This window comes from Anopheles arabiensis, chromosome 3 (genome assembly GCF_016920715.1).
Source record: "Anopheles arabiensis isolate DONGOLA chromosome 3, AaraD3, whole genome shotgun sequence".
NCBI classification, from domain to species: domain Eukaryota; kingdom Metazoa; phylum Arthropoda; class Insecta; order Diptera; family Culicidae; genus Anopheles; species Anopheles arabiensis.
In genome coordinates this window covers 86,999,541-87,018,826 of record NC_053518.1, presented here as the reverse complement: position 1 = coordinate 87,018,826, position 19,286 = coordinate 86,999,541, and the positions used below count along the sequence as shown (strand labels likewise).

The 19,286-nt window shown below is 41.8% G+C and overlaps 1 protein-coding gene across 7 annotated transcripts in view; it reads left to right on the top strand.

Annotated features, from left to right (window-relative positions):
• The window catches only part of LOC120901011 (growth factor receptor-bound protein 2), a 39,114-nt gene that overhangs the window by 4,609 nt on the left and 15,219 nt on the right, over positions 1 to 19,286 (top strand). For 4 of the 7 annotated variants that reach the window (XM_040308690.1, XM_040308685.1, XM_040308683.1 and 1 more), the window contains exon 2: positions 5,091 to 6,027. In XM_040308690.1, coding sequence (XP_040164624.1) covers positions 5,950 to 6,027 — 78 coding nt within the window. In that variant the 5' untranslated portion in view covers positions 5,091 to 5,949. Of the gene's footprint in view, positions 1 to 4,344; positions 4,476 to 4,503; positions 4,523 to 5,090; positions 6,028 to 19,286 lie in introns of those variants that run through there. The other 3 variants (XM_040308684.1, XM_040308686.1, XM_040308689.1) reach the window with 3 other exon arrangements.

Genomic DNA, 19,286 nt, shown 5'->3' with positions numbered 1-19,286 from the left:
CCTAAGTAATGTAAAAAATCGTCAAAAAATCGGCCTACCATTTTAAAACTTTTTCTGTTTTACTTTTGTTTTTTTTTTGTTTTAATTTTCTGTCACTGTGTGTGAGAGTGAGAGGAAGCGCTTCTGGTTGCTGTTGTTTGCTTCTTTTAGCTGTTGCAAAATTACTGTCGGGTGAAAACGCACCCAGCGTCTTCGTATTACCCCATGCTGTCCGCCGTATAATTTCGCTCGTTGGTTGGTTATTTTTAAAATCTGATTAGATTCTTATAGCTTCACTGTACACGGTGCGTGTTGCGCTACCGCAGGCAGACGCATCTTCTTCTAACCTTTTAGTCACGCCGGGTTGGCCGGCTAACTCATGTTGAACGGGCCGAATGGGTATATTATAGAAAACATACACACATATATACGTACAGATACACAAATACACACTATCGATCGTCTTGAACGATCGCACGCTGCTAACAATGTATAGAAGCAGCGTGGGTGCGCATGATGATCGCACGGATGAGGTTTTCCCCGATTTTGTCCAATGTTTTTTTCCCTCCTTATTTCATTATCTCTCCTTCGCGATCTTTTCACACACAGACAGATGTGCAGAACAATTAACAAGGCAAATTTAGGGGATGAAAAAATTGAGAAAAATGCTCATTTTTAAACATTTTATGGTTTCAAATGTCGATTCGAACCGCAACGCGCAACCAACTTTTTGAAGCTTTTCCGATGATGATATCATTTTCTAGCACCGACTCGAAATGGGGGAAATTTATTGGCAGAGATGAATAATATCTCTGCCACCCGTGCGTTGTACAATGTTGGTGTGTCGTTGTGGTGCTCTGTTTGGTGGGAGCAGTCAGTCTCTGCCACACATGTGTAAACCTTTGCCACCGCTGTAGCGAGAAAAGTTAGTTCGAGGTTTAATTTTCTCAGAACCCTTTTTCTGTACGGAAAGCACCGCTGGTGTATATAATTTAATTTAATTGTTCGTGCGGTTTTACTCGCAGGCAGTGTAGTAATTGTGCAGCTTTGGAGCGTATTTACCAGTCTGTAGGAAGTGTTTGAATGCGTTGTTGTTAGTTTTTGCCCCTGTGGTCTTGTAATACGTCAGCAAATATTTAATTAGTTTAATGTTGTACGTACACTGTCGACTAGTCGTTTTACTATGTTTGTAGTTTTATTTTGCTTAGCTTAAACCAGTGGCATTTACATTGGCACCTTCGAATCACAGATTGGATTTAAATAATTTCTCGCTTACTTCTTCATCCGCATCCGTAATACTGGTCTCTTTCATCCTTCCCCTCGACTCATTCAATTTCAGTTAGATGTTGTGTGGTAAATCTGGGTTTAGCACGAGATTGTGTTATTGTTGCAAATTTCGTTGCGTGCTGCTAAAAATAGCTAACTTTCGATTGTCCGAAGCCAAAGCATGATGCAGCAAGCTGGGGTGTACATATTCGTAGGGGAAGACAGAGCAGCATTGTGGCCCTTGAAAGTGAATTCTTTTCAAGAAAAACATTGTTATTTGTACTTTTTTATCGAAGAAAAATACCAAATTAATATTTTGAATAATGAGTCACTAGTACACAAACAGTAAACATGACTTAACATCCTGACTGTGTATAACATCTTAAATGTTAAGGTACTATGCATTTTTTTTTATATACAGATTGAATAGTTTCAATTTAGTGTTGTAATTCAAATGTTTTCTTCTTATTGCTTCAATTTGTTCGAACAAAGCCCGTCCAATTCCTTTCTATGATGGAAGTACATCACTGAGGCAGGATCACTCAGTTCTGCATGCGAGTCAGTCGCGTTAGACTCCGTAAAATGACTCCGGTGAACTCCTGATGGGCCCGAACAAATCTGGATGACCCAGAACGACTCCGTTTGGAATTCAAACAAGTTAAATTACAAGTACAAATCTTAAAATCTGAAGTTAGACGACGAGTAGTCATCCGGACTAGACTGCAGTCGTCCTGAGTCATTGTTCAATGCTATCTGTTGCCTATCATACGGTCCACTAAAATGTTGTAAAGGTTAAAATAATCTAAACTAATAACCTAAGCAGTAACGTCTAACTTGTAGTAGATAGTCCAAACGGCGAATTCATTTGAACGATAAACTCAATAACTGTCGCTCAATTTATCTTCGATGAAATTGTGGTTTTTTTCCTTCCAGTTTTCTACCTTACCCAAGATATGCAGCACAAAAACTACCTTCCACAACCGCTCTTGCTGTGTGTCACATTTATTTCTGTGTGCACAAATTAACAAACACGTGCGTGCTATTTATCGGTGTGGTTCTCGGAGGCGCAAAAGAGAAAGCGGGGAGGCTACGGATAAAGGATACGATTTTATTGTTTCCTATATATAAAGGCCTTTCCTGTTTCTTCTGCTCCTTCAATGGAGAGGAAATTAAACGCACACACACACACTACTGCCCTTGAGTGGGAGGTTATTGTTTCCGTTTTCCTGCCAACATCCAATTACCACCCCAAGAGTGCCTCCTTCACCACCCCGATTTGCCAGTGCGTGTGTGTGTGTGTTTTGTAAGAAAAATGGACCAACCAACCATCTAACCACTCGCTGGAACCGTATATAGATAAACGCACATCGATCATTCGAATTGTGGGTGGGTGTGTGAGGTGTGCCGGGAGTGCCTCCTATCCGAGAATCCGCACCGGGACTATCAACGAAACAGCCAAACGGTGCGAAGGAAGGGAGTGTTTGCAATAATTGACCTTCACGGCAGAAGGCGCCGGCATCCAGATTTATTGTCAGATTATCGCAAACATTCTACGATCACCCGGCCAAACGCGAAACCGGGTACGAAAATCTTCCCATTACTCTAATCCCCTAGCGGTGGAGAGAAAGCAAAAACGAGTACGAGTGACCAGAAGCAAATTCCATTGCACGCAAATTCTTGTCTTTTTTTTCCTTTTCGGAAGTGGAAAATTTTTACAGAAAAAAAGAATCATCGGAAAAAGGCTCCAACTCGGTCTGGTAGATTATGGTGAAAGATGCTATTTTCTTCTAAATTCTCTTTCTTTTTTCTTTTTTTTCCTTTAAATAAACCCCATGCTTGAAACTTCCTTCCTTTTCCACACTGACCGCGGGAGCGCATGGCGGCGCTACGCTAGCAGTGAGAGTGAAACTGTCTGTTTCTGCTCGTGTTGGTAGAATCGCTCGCTGATAAAGACTGCCCTGTACGTGAGCAGTACAGAACAACCCCAAGTGCAACTACAAAAAAAAGGTTTATGGATTTCCTGAGGGCAACACCCTCTCGCAGTCCTTGTGGGCGAGGAAAATGAGTATCTGAATGTGTGTGTGTGTTTGTTGGGAGGGCACAGGCTGAAGTTCGGAGTTCAATGGAATGTGAAAAAAAAATGCCGAGTTTAAAAAAAAACGTGGAACCGAAAACGGGGAAACATTGTAACGAGTGGGTGATAACGAATGCAAAAATAAATATATAACTATCGCGTGCGAGATGCGATTGGGGCACGTCTCAAGGTTACTAGGAAGGGTGTTGGCACACGGTTGAAAATTTGCTTTCTAGAATTTCGTATTTTGAACTTTCAAGTTCAACGCAACGTGAGTTTGTTTGCTCTCCCTCTCTTGCTCGACACATTATCATTCACTATTACATTTTCTTCTTAGGTTTTATCTTGTTTCTTGTTTGGTGTCACGTTTTACACTTCGTTAATACGTCTGTTTGTTCATGTTTTATTTATTTTTTTTTCTTTTCCGTGCTCCACTTTTTATTTATTTATTATTCTTCTACTTCAAATTTTCTCTTCTTTTTCCTTTTTGATACGACTTTTCTTTATGATTTTCTCTTAACATTTCTTTTGAAGATGGTTTTTCATCTGAATTTCTCATATTTGTTAATTGAAGATGTTCTTATACCTCTTAAGTTTATGCGCTTTTCAATTGAAAAATGTAAATTTTTTCAAGAATTTTGTATGCGATTAGAAATGCTTCTATCGTTACACATGTTTGTAGATTTAGCAACCTTGTTCTACACTCAAAACACTCATTTGTGCGATTGAAAGCGTCTACGGGAGCGCGTGTTCGGAAACCGTTCGCTCCATTAATCCCTCTATAAACATTGACGTTTCCACCTACAAAATCATCTCACCGGCGATTATCTCTCTCTCTCTCTCTCCAGCCGGTTTCCCATCGTGAGTGTGTGTGTGTGGGTGCGATCCATGCACGTTTTCATTCATTTGCACGCGTGAGAACGAACGCAACGCGAGAGAGAGAGAGTGAGAGCGTGAGCGAGCCCACTGTACAAGCAGGCGCCACACCACATTCCGGTGTCGGTGGCCCTTGCACTGTGTATGGTTTGTTGTTTCCGATCCGTCACGGCAGATAGTACACGGACTGCTGCTGCTGCTGCTGCTTGCCCACTCTTCTAGCCCGCGTATCACGCAAATTCTTACCGTAATCAGCAGTTAAAAGAGAGTTGTGGTAGAGGTGTGTGTGTGTGTGTGTGTTTGTGCATGGGAGAGGGGGGTCAAAAGGTGCCGATTAATGTTCTTTTACGTGTCGGAATTTCTACATGCGATAGCGGGGAAAGCAAATGCAAAAGTTCACGCGTTACAGGCTACAGTAGTGTGTGTGTGTGTGCCTCGTCCATCCAGGAAGGAAGAGCGCAAGAACGTTCTAACGAGAGTACTACCAGTGACGTCATCGGGGAGTGATCTGACTTGTTTTCACCTGTCTGTCTGTGTGTGTGTGTGTGTGTGTATGAGTGGGTCCATCCCCTTGATAGCCGTGTTGCTTAGCAAGGCTTGTGTTAAGGGCAGCAACCGATAAAATACACTTTTGCTAGAACATTAGTAACATAAAAGTTGTCGGACAGCCGGAAACTAAAATTGTTACTGGTAAAATGACGTCACACGCGCGCGCGGTCGTGTCGCACACACGCGCTGTTGGAGGTGTTATTTTAGCTTGTTTACTTAGTAGGGTGTGTGTGAGCGGCCGTCGCTCCGTCACGTCACGTACCATCGGCACGTCGTGTTGCCGCCGTGAAGAAGTAGATTTTAATTTTACAGCCCTGCTTTTCTTCTCTCTCTCTCTCCCATCTAGCTCTAAATGCCCCCAAATGTACAGTGCGTCGTCTAATGTGTGATGTCAGTCCTTGCTGCTGCGTGTGTCATCGTCGCCCCGTGATTGCCGTGCAGTTGGTGGAAAAGAAAGATAATATTTAAAAATAAGTTATCACAGTCAAAAGCGGGCGAGCTGGTGCAATTCGTCAGTGTTTGTTTGTGCGTGTGTGTGTATGTTTGTATCCGCGTACAGGCACGTGTGGTTGTGTGGAGAAGCGTGCACGTTTTTTTTAAATTAAAATATTACATGTAAAAAGGTGCATAAAGAGGTGGTGATTTTTTTTAAAAAAGGCAAAGAAAGTAGTGCGTTCAGTGAAAGAATGCATTTACTGGGCTAGGAGGTGTGCTGCTCGTGTGCGTTTATGTGTGTGTTAGTGTCTGTACATGAATGTTTGTTAAGAAATAGTGCGTGAATCCTGTTCTGGTTGGGTGCCCGCCTCCCCGGTGCGCCTCCATGAAGCGAAGGTGATCCGATAAGAGTGTGTGTGTGTGTCTGTGTATATTCCCCTTTGGCTTGCCGCAAAGTGAGGCTCCAATTTGGTGATAGCAAAACGCTGTAAGCTTTACGCCAACCGCCACCGTATCGCGGTACCCTAATACGGCCCAACGATCAGCAGCAGCACCATCGCAACATCATCGCCTCACAGGCCTTACGGTAGCGTTTCAACATCGCTACAATTGTTGTGTTTGTTTGTTGGTGATCGAACCGGGGAAAGCAGATAAGCAAGAGTGCGTTTCCCCCTGACGGAATCGCCCTTCGGAAAGCGTTCAGCAGGGACGGACGGGTGCGCCAAGATTCACTTACAACCTGGTAGGAGGACACACGAAAACCCACAAATATGGAAGCGGTTGCAAAGCACGACTTTAACGCCACAGCGGATGATGAGCTGAGCTTCAGAAAGAGCCAGGTTTTAAAGGTGAGTTGGTACGACTGTCAATCGTATCTTGGTAGCTAAAGAAAATGTACATCAACAGCTTCACTACTCAGTATTATCAAAAACTGTAAGATGTACGGTTGTTTGTTGTGGTAGCTATTGGTATAAGCGTATTACGATACTTTATGACGAAACTGGCACTAACTGACTGGTTATAAATTGTTTTATTGCAGCTCACTGTCTGTCCAATTGATTTGCTACAATTGTTCTATTTTGTTCATGAAATGATTCATACACAAAGCTAACGTGATTTTTCAGCTCCCAGCGTAATATCAGTAGCGGTTTTAACCTGACTTATCCGAGATGAGTTGACAGTGTACGGCTGAGCGTGAAAGCTTCTTACAAGGTCGGACATGGTTCAATCCCCATTCCCAATGTTTGTGTTCGGACTAAGTAGTAAGGATTTCTGTCGAGTTTAAGTGTGTATGTGTAGGGTTTAGTTTGGGATTCTCGAGTATTCTTTGTGCGCGAGTAACAAAAAAAGGTTGGAATAGAAAAAGAAAAGACGATTGTTGCATGGAAATTATTTAGTTGTGAAAAATTGGCAGCCAAACTTTTGACGCTTTTTATGTTTAAAAATAAGACGGATGCTACCAATGGCGGATTATATCAGACAGAGAGGCAACCGTAATCATGTTTATGTATACCAAATCACTAGATAAATCAATCTTTGCTATCGAAAGCATCCCAACATGTGCCAACACAGTACCATATACGTTCTTTATTGGAGTCCGCGTGTCTGCCATTGGGCCAAGTCGTCCATATGCCTCCTAAGACCATTATTCAATCATTTCAGATTCATCATTATCTACCATATGATACATTGAATCAATTGGTGCCATAGCATGGTCTAATGTTTTTTTTTTAATATAAATTTCCCTTCCAAACAAAAGAAACGGCGGTCTTAGGACTTTCCGCCCGAGCCGGTTTCTTCCGCTTCACGTCCGACGACGAGAAATCCGTATCTCAGAGCTCAGAAAACACATGACTCATCGTTTTGCTATGCCTCATGGACCTCCAAAGACTCCTGTCCCCGCCCCACCACCCACACTGGGTGTTGGCTGGTTTGTTATTTGTTGCGAATTTTGTGCGCGCGCTGCCAATGACGTAGAAAGGCCCCTCCGGTTTGTTTGTTGTTTGTTGTGTTGACCAAAAAGGTCACACACACACGCACACGTACAGAAACACACAGGACAGACAATGTCGCGGAGTGAACAATTGAGCACACACCAGCGACCCAGAGTCCAATCTAAAAGTCTATTCGCGCTACTGGAGATTGTTCGCCCGGGGAGCAATGAGTCATGGAAGAAGGGGAGAGGTGTACGGTGGTACGAAAACAATTCAATTCACTCGTTTACACTGTGACCAACGGTAGTGGCACCACATCGCACGACGATGCGCTATTATTTGCATGATGTGCATTCTCGAGGGCGCGAATGTGACACATCCACGCATCCCAGTGGTCAGAAAAATCGGATTATTTGACTCGGATTTTGCGGTGCTTTTTCTTGGCCTTTTGATTGACTATCTGTTACTCGGGAGGAACTTTGTTGCGAATAAATTGTAATAATATTTTCGCTGATTTACTGTTTGCTGCTGATTCGCTGATTCAACTATGTTGACCGTGCAGTGGTAATAGTGTCAACATGAGGGCATTTTATACAGTCCAATATGTCGTTTTTTCGGAATGCTGCTCATTTGAAAGCAAACAGTATGACCGTTCTGATGAAAACAGGCAGCAAAATTAAATTGTCTATTTACCTATCATTTCCCCCTTCTCTGAATGAAAGCAACAGCATATGCATTTTCTCTTTCCAACGATACATTGCATTCGTGTTGCATAACACACGTGCCCCACACTATTCATACATTCTCACATTTACCGTACAAAAACCGAGTACGTCACTAACAACAGCAACAGCAACCAAATTTGAGTTTTCATTTGTATGCAAATTTTGCAACGCGCCATTGCAGTGGGATGTTTTGCCAGTAAATTGTGTCCTACAAACATTATAAAAATTCGATAGAAATAAAAATGTTCCATAAAATTGTAATTGAACATTTTGCAACAGAATCATACCATTTTTTTTTGTTAAAATATTATTTTGCTCCCTCCCTGAAGTGTGCTTAGCATTCGCTCTTACACGGTATCTCAGATAACAGCTCCCCTCAACCCCTCAACGCAGTTATTTTATCGTAGTGGCGCAATAAATGTTTATGAATAAAAGGCCGGCCGGACGGACTGATACTGACACCCGGCGGCTGGCTGGCTGCCTAATAAAGCATACAATTAATGCTAATGAAGCGAAACGCGATTTGTTGTGTGTTTGCGATTCGATTGCGATTTGTAGAGGGCGAAAAGCAGAAAAAAAAGAAACAGTGTGGCACAGCGCCATTTGTGAGAGGATGAAGCAAAAACAAAAAAACAGGAAATTTGATTCCTCCATTCACCCACACGGGGTTCGATTACGGTGCTGGATTTAAGAGGATTTATATATAGCCAGTGTGTTCTAAAAACTATAAATTAAATGTTTTTGTTCAATCACTGTTAAACTCAACAAAAATAAAAAATCAAAAAGGTCCGCAGGTGAACTAATTTTTACTAAATTCATTGCTATTTTTTAACTTCAACTTGGCTCTTGAATTTATTTGAAAAATTCCTTTCTTTATGTTAGCAACAGCACAAGAACGGCACCCATAAAAATTGCAAAATATTTCACTAATGCATCCATGCTGCTCAAATTACAAACAGGGGCACGTCCAACCATTTGCTGGCGTCAGTGGAGAAGCACATAGTTTTGTCCGTTTGTAAGCTTTCTTCGCTTAAAAAATACGCACCCACACAAACATACTTTTAACACAAGTATGTCAAGCATGTTTGTTTCTTATTTCATCATCCTTCGCTCCGTGTCCCATCCCCATCCCTAATGGTGGGGAGCTTCTGGGGCTTCGCCCAAGCATAAAAGCGGGGTAACGATGATAAGACATCGTCATTACTCGTCACGGCCCGGGCCCTATACCGACATGAAAGAATTGGCACACAGTAACGAACCAAAGACGTTCGGAACGTGAACTAACTGGACTCGTTCTGTGGAGTTCTTCCATCAAGTTCCTTGCTACGTTTACCTTGCGTGGTGAGTGGTGAAGTGACTCATGCGTGTCTGTGGCCCCCTCGGGAATGGTGCTGACTCAGCACCACATGGGCTATATGCAATAGAAGGAAAAGAAATTAAATAAATAAAGCGGCTCGCTGTTTAGCGCTCCATCGTTTCCGGAAAAGCGTATGTTCTTCCGCTACATTCAAGTGTTTTTAAAAAGCGCGAGATACCAACAAATAGGTTTTGCAATTGTAAAAGCCCTCCTTAAGCAGGAATCAAGTTAGTCGTTAAAGAAGATATTTCAGAGGTAAACTAAATTCGTACAAAATTTCCAATTTTTTGTAACGTCATACCTAAAGAGCTTCTAGTCCTTTTTATCTCCTTTAAAAATTTCCCCTTTCATTCAAAAGATAAAACTGTTTCTCTTACCCAATACCAGCGAGCAAACTTTTTCCTTATCTTCATTGAGTTGAGCATCCCCCGCGCGCGTAACGTCTTCTGACAAGGAGGAGACGTTGATTAATCACAGTTGGAGACAATTTCAAAATTCTAATCAACCGACTTCATCTTCCGGGCCGACACGACGGTGCCTTCTGGCTTTTGCTTCGATTGTATTCGCCCAAGCATTCCCCCGAGCACTAGCAATAGAAGCGACAGCAATACCAAGCCATTGATTCTTTGCAAATTTTCAATTGACTTCTTCATGATGCGAACAATCAATACTAAAGGGAATTTGTTCACCTCGGGTTTTGCCTTTCCTTTTGCGCTCTGTATCAAATAATTGTCAATGTTCCGTGATAATTGGCCTTTGGAGTGATATGAACCATGAACTCCAGGAGAAGCAGCCCCGCAAGATTCAGCTGGGACTTGTACAATAGAGTCTTCCGTAGGCTCTATCTTCCTGTGCGTCCTCATCTCTTGCATCCCCAACTCGGAACAGTGAACCATCTGGGAGCGAACATTTAGGTTTTTTTTTTAAATTCGCCATTGTCGTAGGCAAACTCGTCATCTGATGTCGCTTGCCTTCACCGGCCGGGTCCGGTGATACTGATTTTGATTGATTGCCAACCCCCCCTCGAGGGCTGGTTTTGTTGTCCGCTCTAACGACTACGGCTCTGTTACTCCGTTCTGTCAAACGAATCATCGAAACAGCAGATCATTGTTCCGGTGCAAAGTGAAACACACACACAGCACCACCAACACCTCCTCCTGTCGGGAGTAAAGGACTTTCCTCTTTATGAGTTTCCTATAGCTTGTTTTTTTTTGTAGTCATGTCGAGGGAAATGCTTTTTTTGTGTTAATCGGCTTTTGAACGCTGTCATTTGCAGATTTGCTGGAGTGCTGCCCTGCTATCCGTTCAAGTGTGCTGCTTGAATTTACTTTGAAATCTACCTTCTGCTCTCTATCTCTCTCTTTTGACGCAACATCACCGTGGATGGACAGATGAAAGCCATGCTGTGCAATGGAAGGGTTTCGCTTTGCTTGGTGTTTTTTACTCTCGCAACGCTATCTTTTTTAAACGTCCTAGAGGGGCCTGCCGGAAATGGTTCTGGGTATGGAACCCGTTGCGTTTTACCGTCGAGCGATGGTTGACCTAATTTTGCACCACAAGGACATGCTGTTGTAGTGTCATTTTTGTCATCAGGAAACAACTCGTCTTTATTGCTTTGGTTTGGTTAAAACAAGGGCTATTAAAAAGAACACTACTGGAGACTCTATTGCTGTTAGATATTGCTTGGTCTATTCGTTTACAGCAAACTGACGCCTACCAAATGGGTTGCTTAATCGTTAGTTAGTTCGGTCACATGTATTGAAAATTGTCTATCTGCACTAGTGAAATAAACGACGACACAGGAGGAAGACTAACGGACGAATCAACGAACGAACTAGCAACTATCCGGACGAACCTACGAATCAACAGACGATCAGATGATTAATTTCCTTAGAAGATGTTTAAGAATTTAAGCAATACGGCCTTTTTGGACCGTTACTCCTGAATAAAAAAAAGATGTTTAAGAACTCTAGGTATTTTAACAACATTAGATCTACAGGAGATGAAGCCTACTCACCAATTCTAAGCCTGTGCGGAAGTACTACAGATCTCTTAAGAGATCTGTCTGATCTGTAAATGTTATTCTTGCGATCTTGAATATCTATATCGGCTTTTGGTTACCGACTCTTAGATACCGACTCTTCAACTTAGGTTATAAACTTTATGTTCTGTTCCCAGACTTTCGACATACGACTATATTGACTTACGCCTTGCTTTGGGACATTTTTTCGGTCCCAAATACAGTCGTATCTCGGGGATCACCTGTACAGGCTTTTCAGCTTCTCTATTATCTAAGATTTCCCACAGTGATTTTAGACTGACAGTAGGATTGGGCTAAGTAAGAGAGTGACATTTAGAGTGATACTTGCCTGAGGTGCAATTCACAACCTTGGTTTGGAGATCGATCCAGTACCACTGAATGCATTTGTCTACTTATTCCTTTTAGTACCAGTTCGGATGCCGGAACTAGATTGAATGTTGGTGAATATCTTCCTGTTCTCATGTCCTACGCAGGTCGATTGTGCCTCAAAACTATTGCTGTTTGTGGTTTTAGTCCTTTTTACAGTAGATGACTTCAAAAAGGCTTCAGCTCATGTTTAGTAATGATAAAATGAGTTTTGCAGTCATTTAGAAGCATTGAAATGCGTTACAAGGTTTCGCTGCGCTATGATGAGGATTGAACTCCATTTGGCGTATGGCACAGCCTGTCAAATCACAAACATTGCCATGCATGTATCACTTGATGTCGCAAAGAGTCCGAAAAGTATGCCAACTTCCTTTCGTATCCGAACTTATGAAAAGCCGGTCCTGTAAGTCGGAAGCAAAATTGAGTTTAGAATTAAAAAAATGATCCTGTAATCATAATAAAATCTTTTTTCTATAAAAGTAACTTTTTTCAGTAACAAAGTTCTTTGTTACAAGAATATTTACTGTCCTAGTATGGAAAAGCTTGAATATTGTTCATTTCCCAAACGTTATTTGCCCACTTTAACACTGTTGAAGCTGTTCGAAAGAAGCGGAAGTGGTGGCGGATTTCAATCCTGCATTTTCTCGCTCAATCGGCTGTTAATAAGTAGCAATATTGCATGCCGAGGAAAATGAACGAAACATCGTATCCCCGTAGCTCGTTGGAAAATGGCACATTTCCCCTGGGTAATGTGCACGGGATTAGGTTATTCCGTACTCATCGTTGCCGCCAGAAGCACCTGCAAAGTTGAGTAGTGTGGGGCTTACGTTACACTCTCGTTTAGGTCGCGTTCGCGTCATCCGACTTGTTCCTGGAATAGTTCTGGCTCATTAGCACAGAGGGAAGGTTAAACGGGAACAGGGCGGCAGAGGGTCGCTGTGAAGCGTGAAATGGAAAAACTTATCCCATGCCACCACCATCCACGCTCTCCCTTCTGAGATTATTTTCCCCAGCTTCATCATTTTTCGATCTTTCCGCCCGCTGGCAATACTGTATTCCTGGCGGGTTCGGTTCGGTGCGGTGAAAGAGCATATTCTACCGTACCTTTACCTAGGTTGTAGTCTGTGACGTGTTCACCTGCTAAAGCTTGAACTTTGAAAGATTTAATGCTATGCGTTATTTTGTAAAACTTTTGCTGAAGATGTTGTTCCGTCCGGGTATGAAAATGATTCATTTCTGACTGCCACGAGCAGAAAAGCCAAAACTTCTTCAATAGTAGCAAATGAATTGACTTTGAGTTGGGGCAATGATCACTTTTTGATATATTTATTCATAATTTATTAAACCACTTTTTGTGTTTGGGGCTTCCATTGTACATTTCACTTGTCGTCCTTCGCAAAACGTGTCAGACTAATGCAAAATACCTCCTAGACATCGGAGTAGATATGTAACGAAGGCTTTATAAGAAGGTCCGTTCCTAATTGAGAATAGGACAGCCGCGAGGGAAGTTCAGTTCATTCCACTTCGTCCTCGAAAAGCGAATCCTTTTTAAAATAAAAAAGGGCTGTGTCGCGGTCCAGGTCCGTTGTCTGGTCCGAAAATTGGCACTTTGTCAAAATAATATCCCCAGTCTACGAGTCGCGACGCTCTCTTTTGGTTTTGCTTGTCATTTATATTCCATCGGACGTGCAACAAGCAAGCCAGTCCACCGACTTGGCCAAATATTGGCATGAAACAAGAAATAAAACCAAACGTCGACTATTTTCATTTTCCCAGCCAATCTCCTGTAGAGGAAAAGCTCTACTCCCTTGCCCCCTCTCATTTGCACGTCGTTTGAGTGTTATTCAAATTTGGTCCTGCTTTACACCTTGCTCTTTCCTACGCCGACTAGTAAAGTAGCAGCTTAGTTTTGTTGACAACGTTTTGTAAATTACACCGGTTTTAAATTTACATTTTATTCCGGCTGCCTGCCTGTCTCTCCGATGTGCACAGTGTGCCTTAACGAATTTCAGTCCGCCGAGGGAGTCCGGACAACACCGGAAGCGCAACAGCGCCGGGAAGGAGCATAATTTTTCGCACGGAAGCTTATTTGCTAAAGCAAACCATTTAGTGCTGAATAATTCCATTTCTCAGAAGGCTTTCCGCAAAGTGCTTTGCAAGTGTCGCGCCGGTACTGTTGCCGGTTCCGGTGTGTTCAGATGGGAGTATGTTTGTGTGCGTGTGTTGTGCTGTTGGTCGAAGATTATGATGAACTCTGATGAGTGGTGGTGTGTGCTGGTCGAGTGAGCTAGACGAATAGCCAATTAGCGAATGCGCGTCTTTTTGATGCTGGTCTCACAAATTAGCAATGCAAACTCCGTCACCTTCGACTGCTGTTGACAGCTTGTTTCGTTTGCTTTTCCTTTTTTTTTTAATTTTTAGATGTACTTCTAGCACATCCGTTTGTTTATGAAGACTAGGAAATTGGAAACTATTTCGATTCTGCTTGATCCGTTCATGTATATTTAATTTTACATCTCGTCTTGAGAAGGTATTCTCAAACATCTCTTTAAGGCAAACTGATCTAAACATTAGTTTGCCTTAAATGCACCAACGCTGATTCTTACGCAAAAGCTGACATACATCGTACATCGCAATGATACTTATATTAAGCTCTTGCATCTCTATGTGTGATCCACCGCGTAGTGTATTCGGTATAGCGGCGACTTTATAGCATGTGCGCCATGAGTTCAAATCTCGAGCAGCTTTAGTCGGGCAGAGAGAGGAGACCTTCTTATGGAAGTGAACGTTTCTCATGAAACTCTGATGTTTTAGGATAATTCTTTACTCACAGGTTGCAGATAATTCCTTGGTTGATGGATTTGAAATCAAAATTGTGTAGTAGAAAAGGAAATAAAAATCTTAATTAATCAAAATGATATTTGTTTCCTCTGGATTGTAATAATTTAACTGTTTTAGAAACGCAACTCTAAGGCAATTACACGCAACTTGGTAAACAATGCCTTAATTTCCAGTGTTATTTTTCTGCTTCTGCGAACGAGGTGAAAAGTGGAAATTTACAGTCTGAACCGTCACACGTACACAAATGGAGCTCGGTTTGAAATATTGTCATCAACGTCCTCATTATCAACGCGCGCCGCCCATCATCGGCACTTGCTCTGTCTATCATCAACACCTCAGGCACGTACACGCGCGCGTACATCACGGTGTGTCGGTTTCACCATTTAATAAAAGTTCATTTCCCCACCCATTTACGCTTGGATGCGCGATTTTGATTCTCGCCTTGCCATAGCTGTGGGCGGCAAAGGAATCGAACGAAGCTTTCCACACGTGCCGTTCTATTTTCACGCACCCGTGTAACGCGAAATGGGATTTTAAGAGACGACTATAAGGAATGGTTTATAAGATATTCAAATTTCCTGGAGTTCGATCTCCGGTAACCCTCTGTGCGGAAAGACGCTAGAAACTCCCACCTGAGTGGGAAGAATTTGCATATATGGTGTTAAGAGTTTGGCTTTTTGGGAATAGGCCGCTTCAGAGCACTCGAAATCGCACCAGATTGGTTCAGATTTTATAAGGAAACTGTGATGAAATGTTTCGACAAAAATCGATCATCAAGTAATACTGTCTGTTTCGTTTTCCCGCAAGCAATTGGAGTGTTGTGTGTCCATTATTAGCTTTCTCATCAGTGTGCGTGTGAGCCGTGCGTTGTCCTTCGACGAAGGAATTTACTGCAAAGCGGCGGCGTCTATGGTCGTTGGCCCTTGTTCGAATTTGTCTCGCGACGATATGGGCCAAAGATGACGGGGGCCGATGGTGAAAAACGTAAAAGACATTATCGTAAGTGTTTCGACGAAGGCGCCGCCGCACGCCCCTTAATGTGTGTGCCGAGACGGTTGCGTTAATGAGTTTAAGGAGCGGTAAAGGACAACATTAACACCAGACGAAACGAACCTGCCCAGGAAGAAGTGATTGTGATGGTGGCATACCATATAGTGTTTCGTTGACATCCTTCGCCCGGCTTGGTTCTTCGCTCCTTGTCTCTCATCCCCCCCCCCCTCCATTACCAGTCTGGTTGTGGAAAATTGTGATTAATGGAATCATAAATTCGAGCAGATGGAAAATGTCGCAAATGGATAGATAAATGTGTTTTTAATCAGATTTACACCGGTTTCGTTTTTTTTTTTTGCTTTTTTCGGAATGGCAGCTTGTTCCCAGACAAGCGTTAACGATATTTTACCACCGACAAACCGACGTGACACTGGCGTTACAAAAGTGTCCCACACGAAAGTACTGTCATTTACCAGTGAGGCGAACACTTCTGTCAAAGTATGCTCTGTTCACTGCTGCTTCGATGTAAACAACTTTTCTAAATACAAATTGCGAAGGAAGTGTGAGGCAAGATTTTGTGAGAATCATTGGACAAAACACCCAGGAAAATCATTTTATAAGTTTCCAAATCAATGCAAAAGATGTGAGAAGTACATAAAACAATACGCATTGGAATTTGCGAAGAAAAAACAAAAAGGGGATTTAGCAGTGTTTACGTTTCATGTTTTTAAATGCCCATAGTTCCGAGTGAAATATTTCAATTGCGTTATTTGCATATGCGTTTCACCGATAAACGAAACGATTGACAGGTGCTGTTTTTGTGTGTATTGGTAGGGAATTAGATCGCGGGAATAAGCTGCCATAATGATATTCGTTCTTGTAACCGACCACGAAGGAGAAACGGCTCTCGACAGCGCGCGTTAAATAAAGTATGTAAAATTGTGAAAGCGTGTTCTGGTTTTCTTAAAAATATAACACAACGTAGGGATTTGCGCGATCAAGCAGTTTCCTCTCTGTGTCAGTGTAGTAAGCGAATCATTATAGAGATGGCGCTAGTGTTTAACGTATTTTCATTTGAAATAAGGAGACAACTTTTGAAGCTCTTTTTGTTCGAAGTGTCACGTCGGTTTGTCGGTGATTTTACGATGGATGAGTCGGGCGATGCGCAACCATTAAGTGTTTGAACAGTCTTCTTCTTGATTCTTGATTGATAGCAAATTTGTGTGTGTTAATTTTAGCATCAAAACCAACATTGGGGCATTTCACGATACTAGCCAGCTTTTTTTTTATATGGAGTTTGACAGTTGGCGGCTGATATCATGTTAACACTCCATACGAATCCAGACATCAAAGTAGCCTGTGATTTTCAGCCTAGATTATTTCAGCCTCAAAGCTAGAATTAGATTCGAGTACCTGCACAAAAAAATGTCAAAACAGTGTCATTTTTTCGATAGCATCAAATGCGTAGCAGACATTGGTCACTTATCGAAGATGTATCGAAACAAAGATGAATGTTAAGTCGTTCAGATTTGATTTAGCTTATAATTAGCAGTATTTCACGTGTTTCAAGAATTTTTAGTGAATAGAATGCAGATGTTTTGTGTATTCGTTATGAGAAAGCCTGCTCGAGCAACAGTTTTCACCCGTTCTGTCAAAAAGTGTCGTTCAAAATTGGTTATTAAAAACAGGTTATAAGACTGCCTGGTGTACATACACTTTCGAAACGTGTATGCAAGGATTCACAGATGTCTCCCATAATGTCGCCCAGCAGAAGCGATAAAAATCATCCTTCTAAATACATACACCTTGGGATAAGCCCACCTGTATATTATACCCAGATAGCTGCTCGAAAACTACTGTACAATGCACAACAGCTGACAGCCTAAGGTCTTAAACGCGAGAAGGACCCATTGGGGGCGTTTACAATATTTAATATTAAGATGGAACTTTTTGCAATTCAATCACAAAAACGTGTCTCTCGCATGTCTAGCATGTCTAGCATTCGATGAAATGATGTAGCCTGTTGCGTATTATGCTCCAACCGAGAAGTCACTTTGGTCGTTAGCGGAATATCCTCCTCATCCTACGCTTAGATGAACAATATTTGTTGGGCAGAGGATGATAAGCCCCTTTCTGCTCGGAGCAATATTTCCATGAAAAATCCATAGTTTCCGATCGACGATAGTTTTGTGCAATTAGTTGTGTAAGCGCTGAGTTGTCACAATTCTTCGAATATGCTGTATCCAGCTTACAGTTTCATAACATTTCCAGTACGAAATGGATTTGGATTGTAGAAGAGTTTGAAGTACTTGATCGTGATCCGGTTGTATTTACAGTGCTAGAGTCAGTCGTGATTCACACTGACAAAACTACATAACAATAACATTTGCTCCGCTTGCGTCCATTCTTTCGTCTGGATTTCTCAGGCCAACATTGTTGTTAATTAAGGCGATTGGCAAACGTACGTGAACCGATAGGATAATCAACAATAAATCACCCAATTTCCGGACAACGTGTGTTATGTTGTACCGTCAATTAGGGCCTTTTTTATTGGGTAATTAAAAATTATTACCATAGGAAATTAAAGCAAGCAACTATCATTTTTTGAAGGTTAACATTAGCCTTTAGACGCTAATTGTATTTTATTATTCAGTTCGTAACTTAGCATACAATAGGAATTGTTGTCGAAATTTGAGAATTGTATGTTGTTGTTTTTTTTTCGAAATGCTTTTTTGATGATTAATTCCCTTCTAGCATTCATAGAACCCGACTGGTCTGAGAGTTGGAAGTCAACAAGTTAAGTTTTTGCATTTCGAATTGATAAAGTTCAGAATAGCATTAAACAATACGTCTTAATCCAATAGACGTTGGAAGCTATATTATGCCAAAGTCTGAATTTGATAGATAAACTGCATAATGAAAAAGATTTGGATAGTCCCTGCCCTTTCATGCCAGTTGTGCTTTCCATTCCAGCGAATAAAATTGAATTACACTTTCAACGGATTGACGTTCTGTTACATTTTGTTGTAATTCAGTTGTTTGAGCAATTCTCGGAAGCAGAAATTGCTATTGGAATGGAAATCCATGAAAGGAGAGTCACAGTGTGTAACATTTTTCTTCCCCCCCTTTCCAATCGGATGGGTAAACAAGTCAACAACCCATCCCTCCCTGTCTGAAATTGGAATGCGAATCAAATATTCGAACATAACGCAAAACGAGAATCAAATAAACGATGAATATTTTGTCTGTACAATTCATGATCTAAGGACTTTTTTTCGTCCTTCATTTTCTCTATTTTGAGAGGGAGAGGAAGTTTTATTTTTATATCAACACGCTTTTTGTGTAATACCTGTGCGCGAAGGTGGGCAAAACAGATCGAGCTTTTACCGATTTAATAGCAAAGAAAGGAAAGAAGGTGATGCGAAGGTGAATTGGTTGACAATATCTTCTTTTTTTTAAACGTTGATTTATTCAGTCAGCAGTCGGAGAAGCAAAAGGAATTCGATCTGTAATGCACACATTCCCTTGTGGCCCCAAGCAAAGCGCATAAAAAAAACAAGAATCAACAAGAAGATTGCGGTTGATGTGCGGCGTCAGAAAGTAAATAATGCCTTGTGTAGAAGCACCTTTTTTTTGCTATTCTGCATCAAATTGCATCCGCAACCCCGATTCAATCGTGTTTTGTGCCTGCTTTGCGTTGTCTTGTGTCAATGTGAATGCTCTGGATGGCAGTAGCGCATAAAAATTGCATTCTGCTCGCCGCCGCCGTGGTAGGAGGAAGGGAGGACAGTGTGGGAAATTGCAATTCATCAATCAACCGAGCATCGGAACGCGAAAAATTCAGCACCGTGGT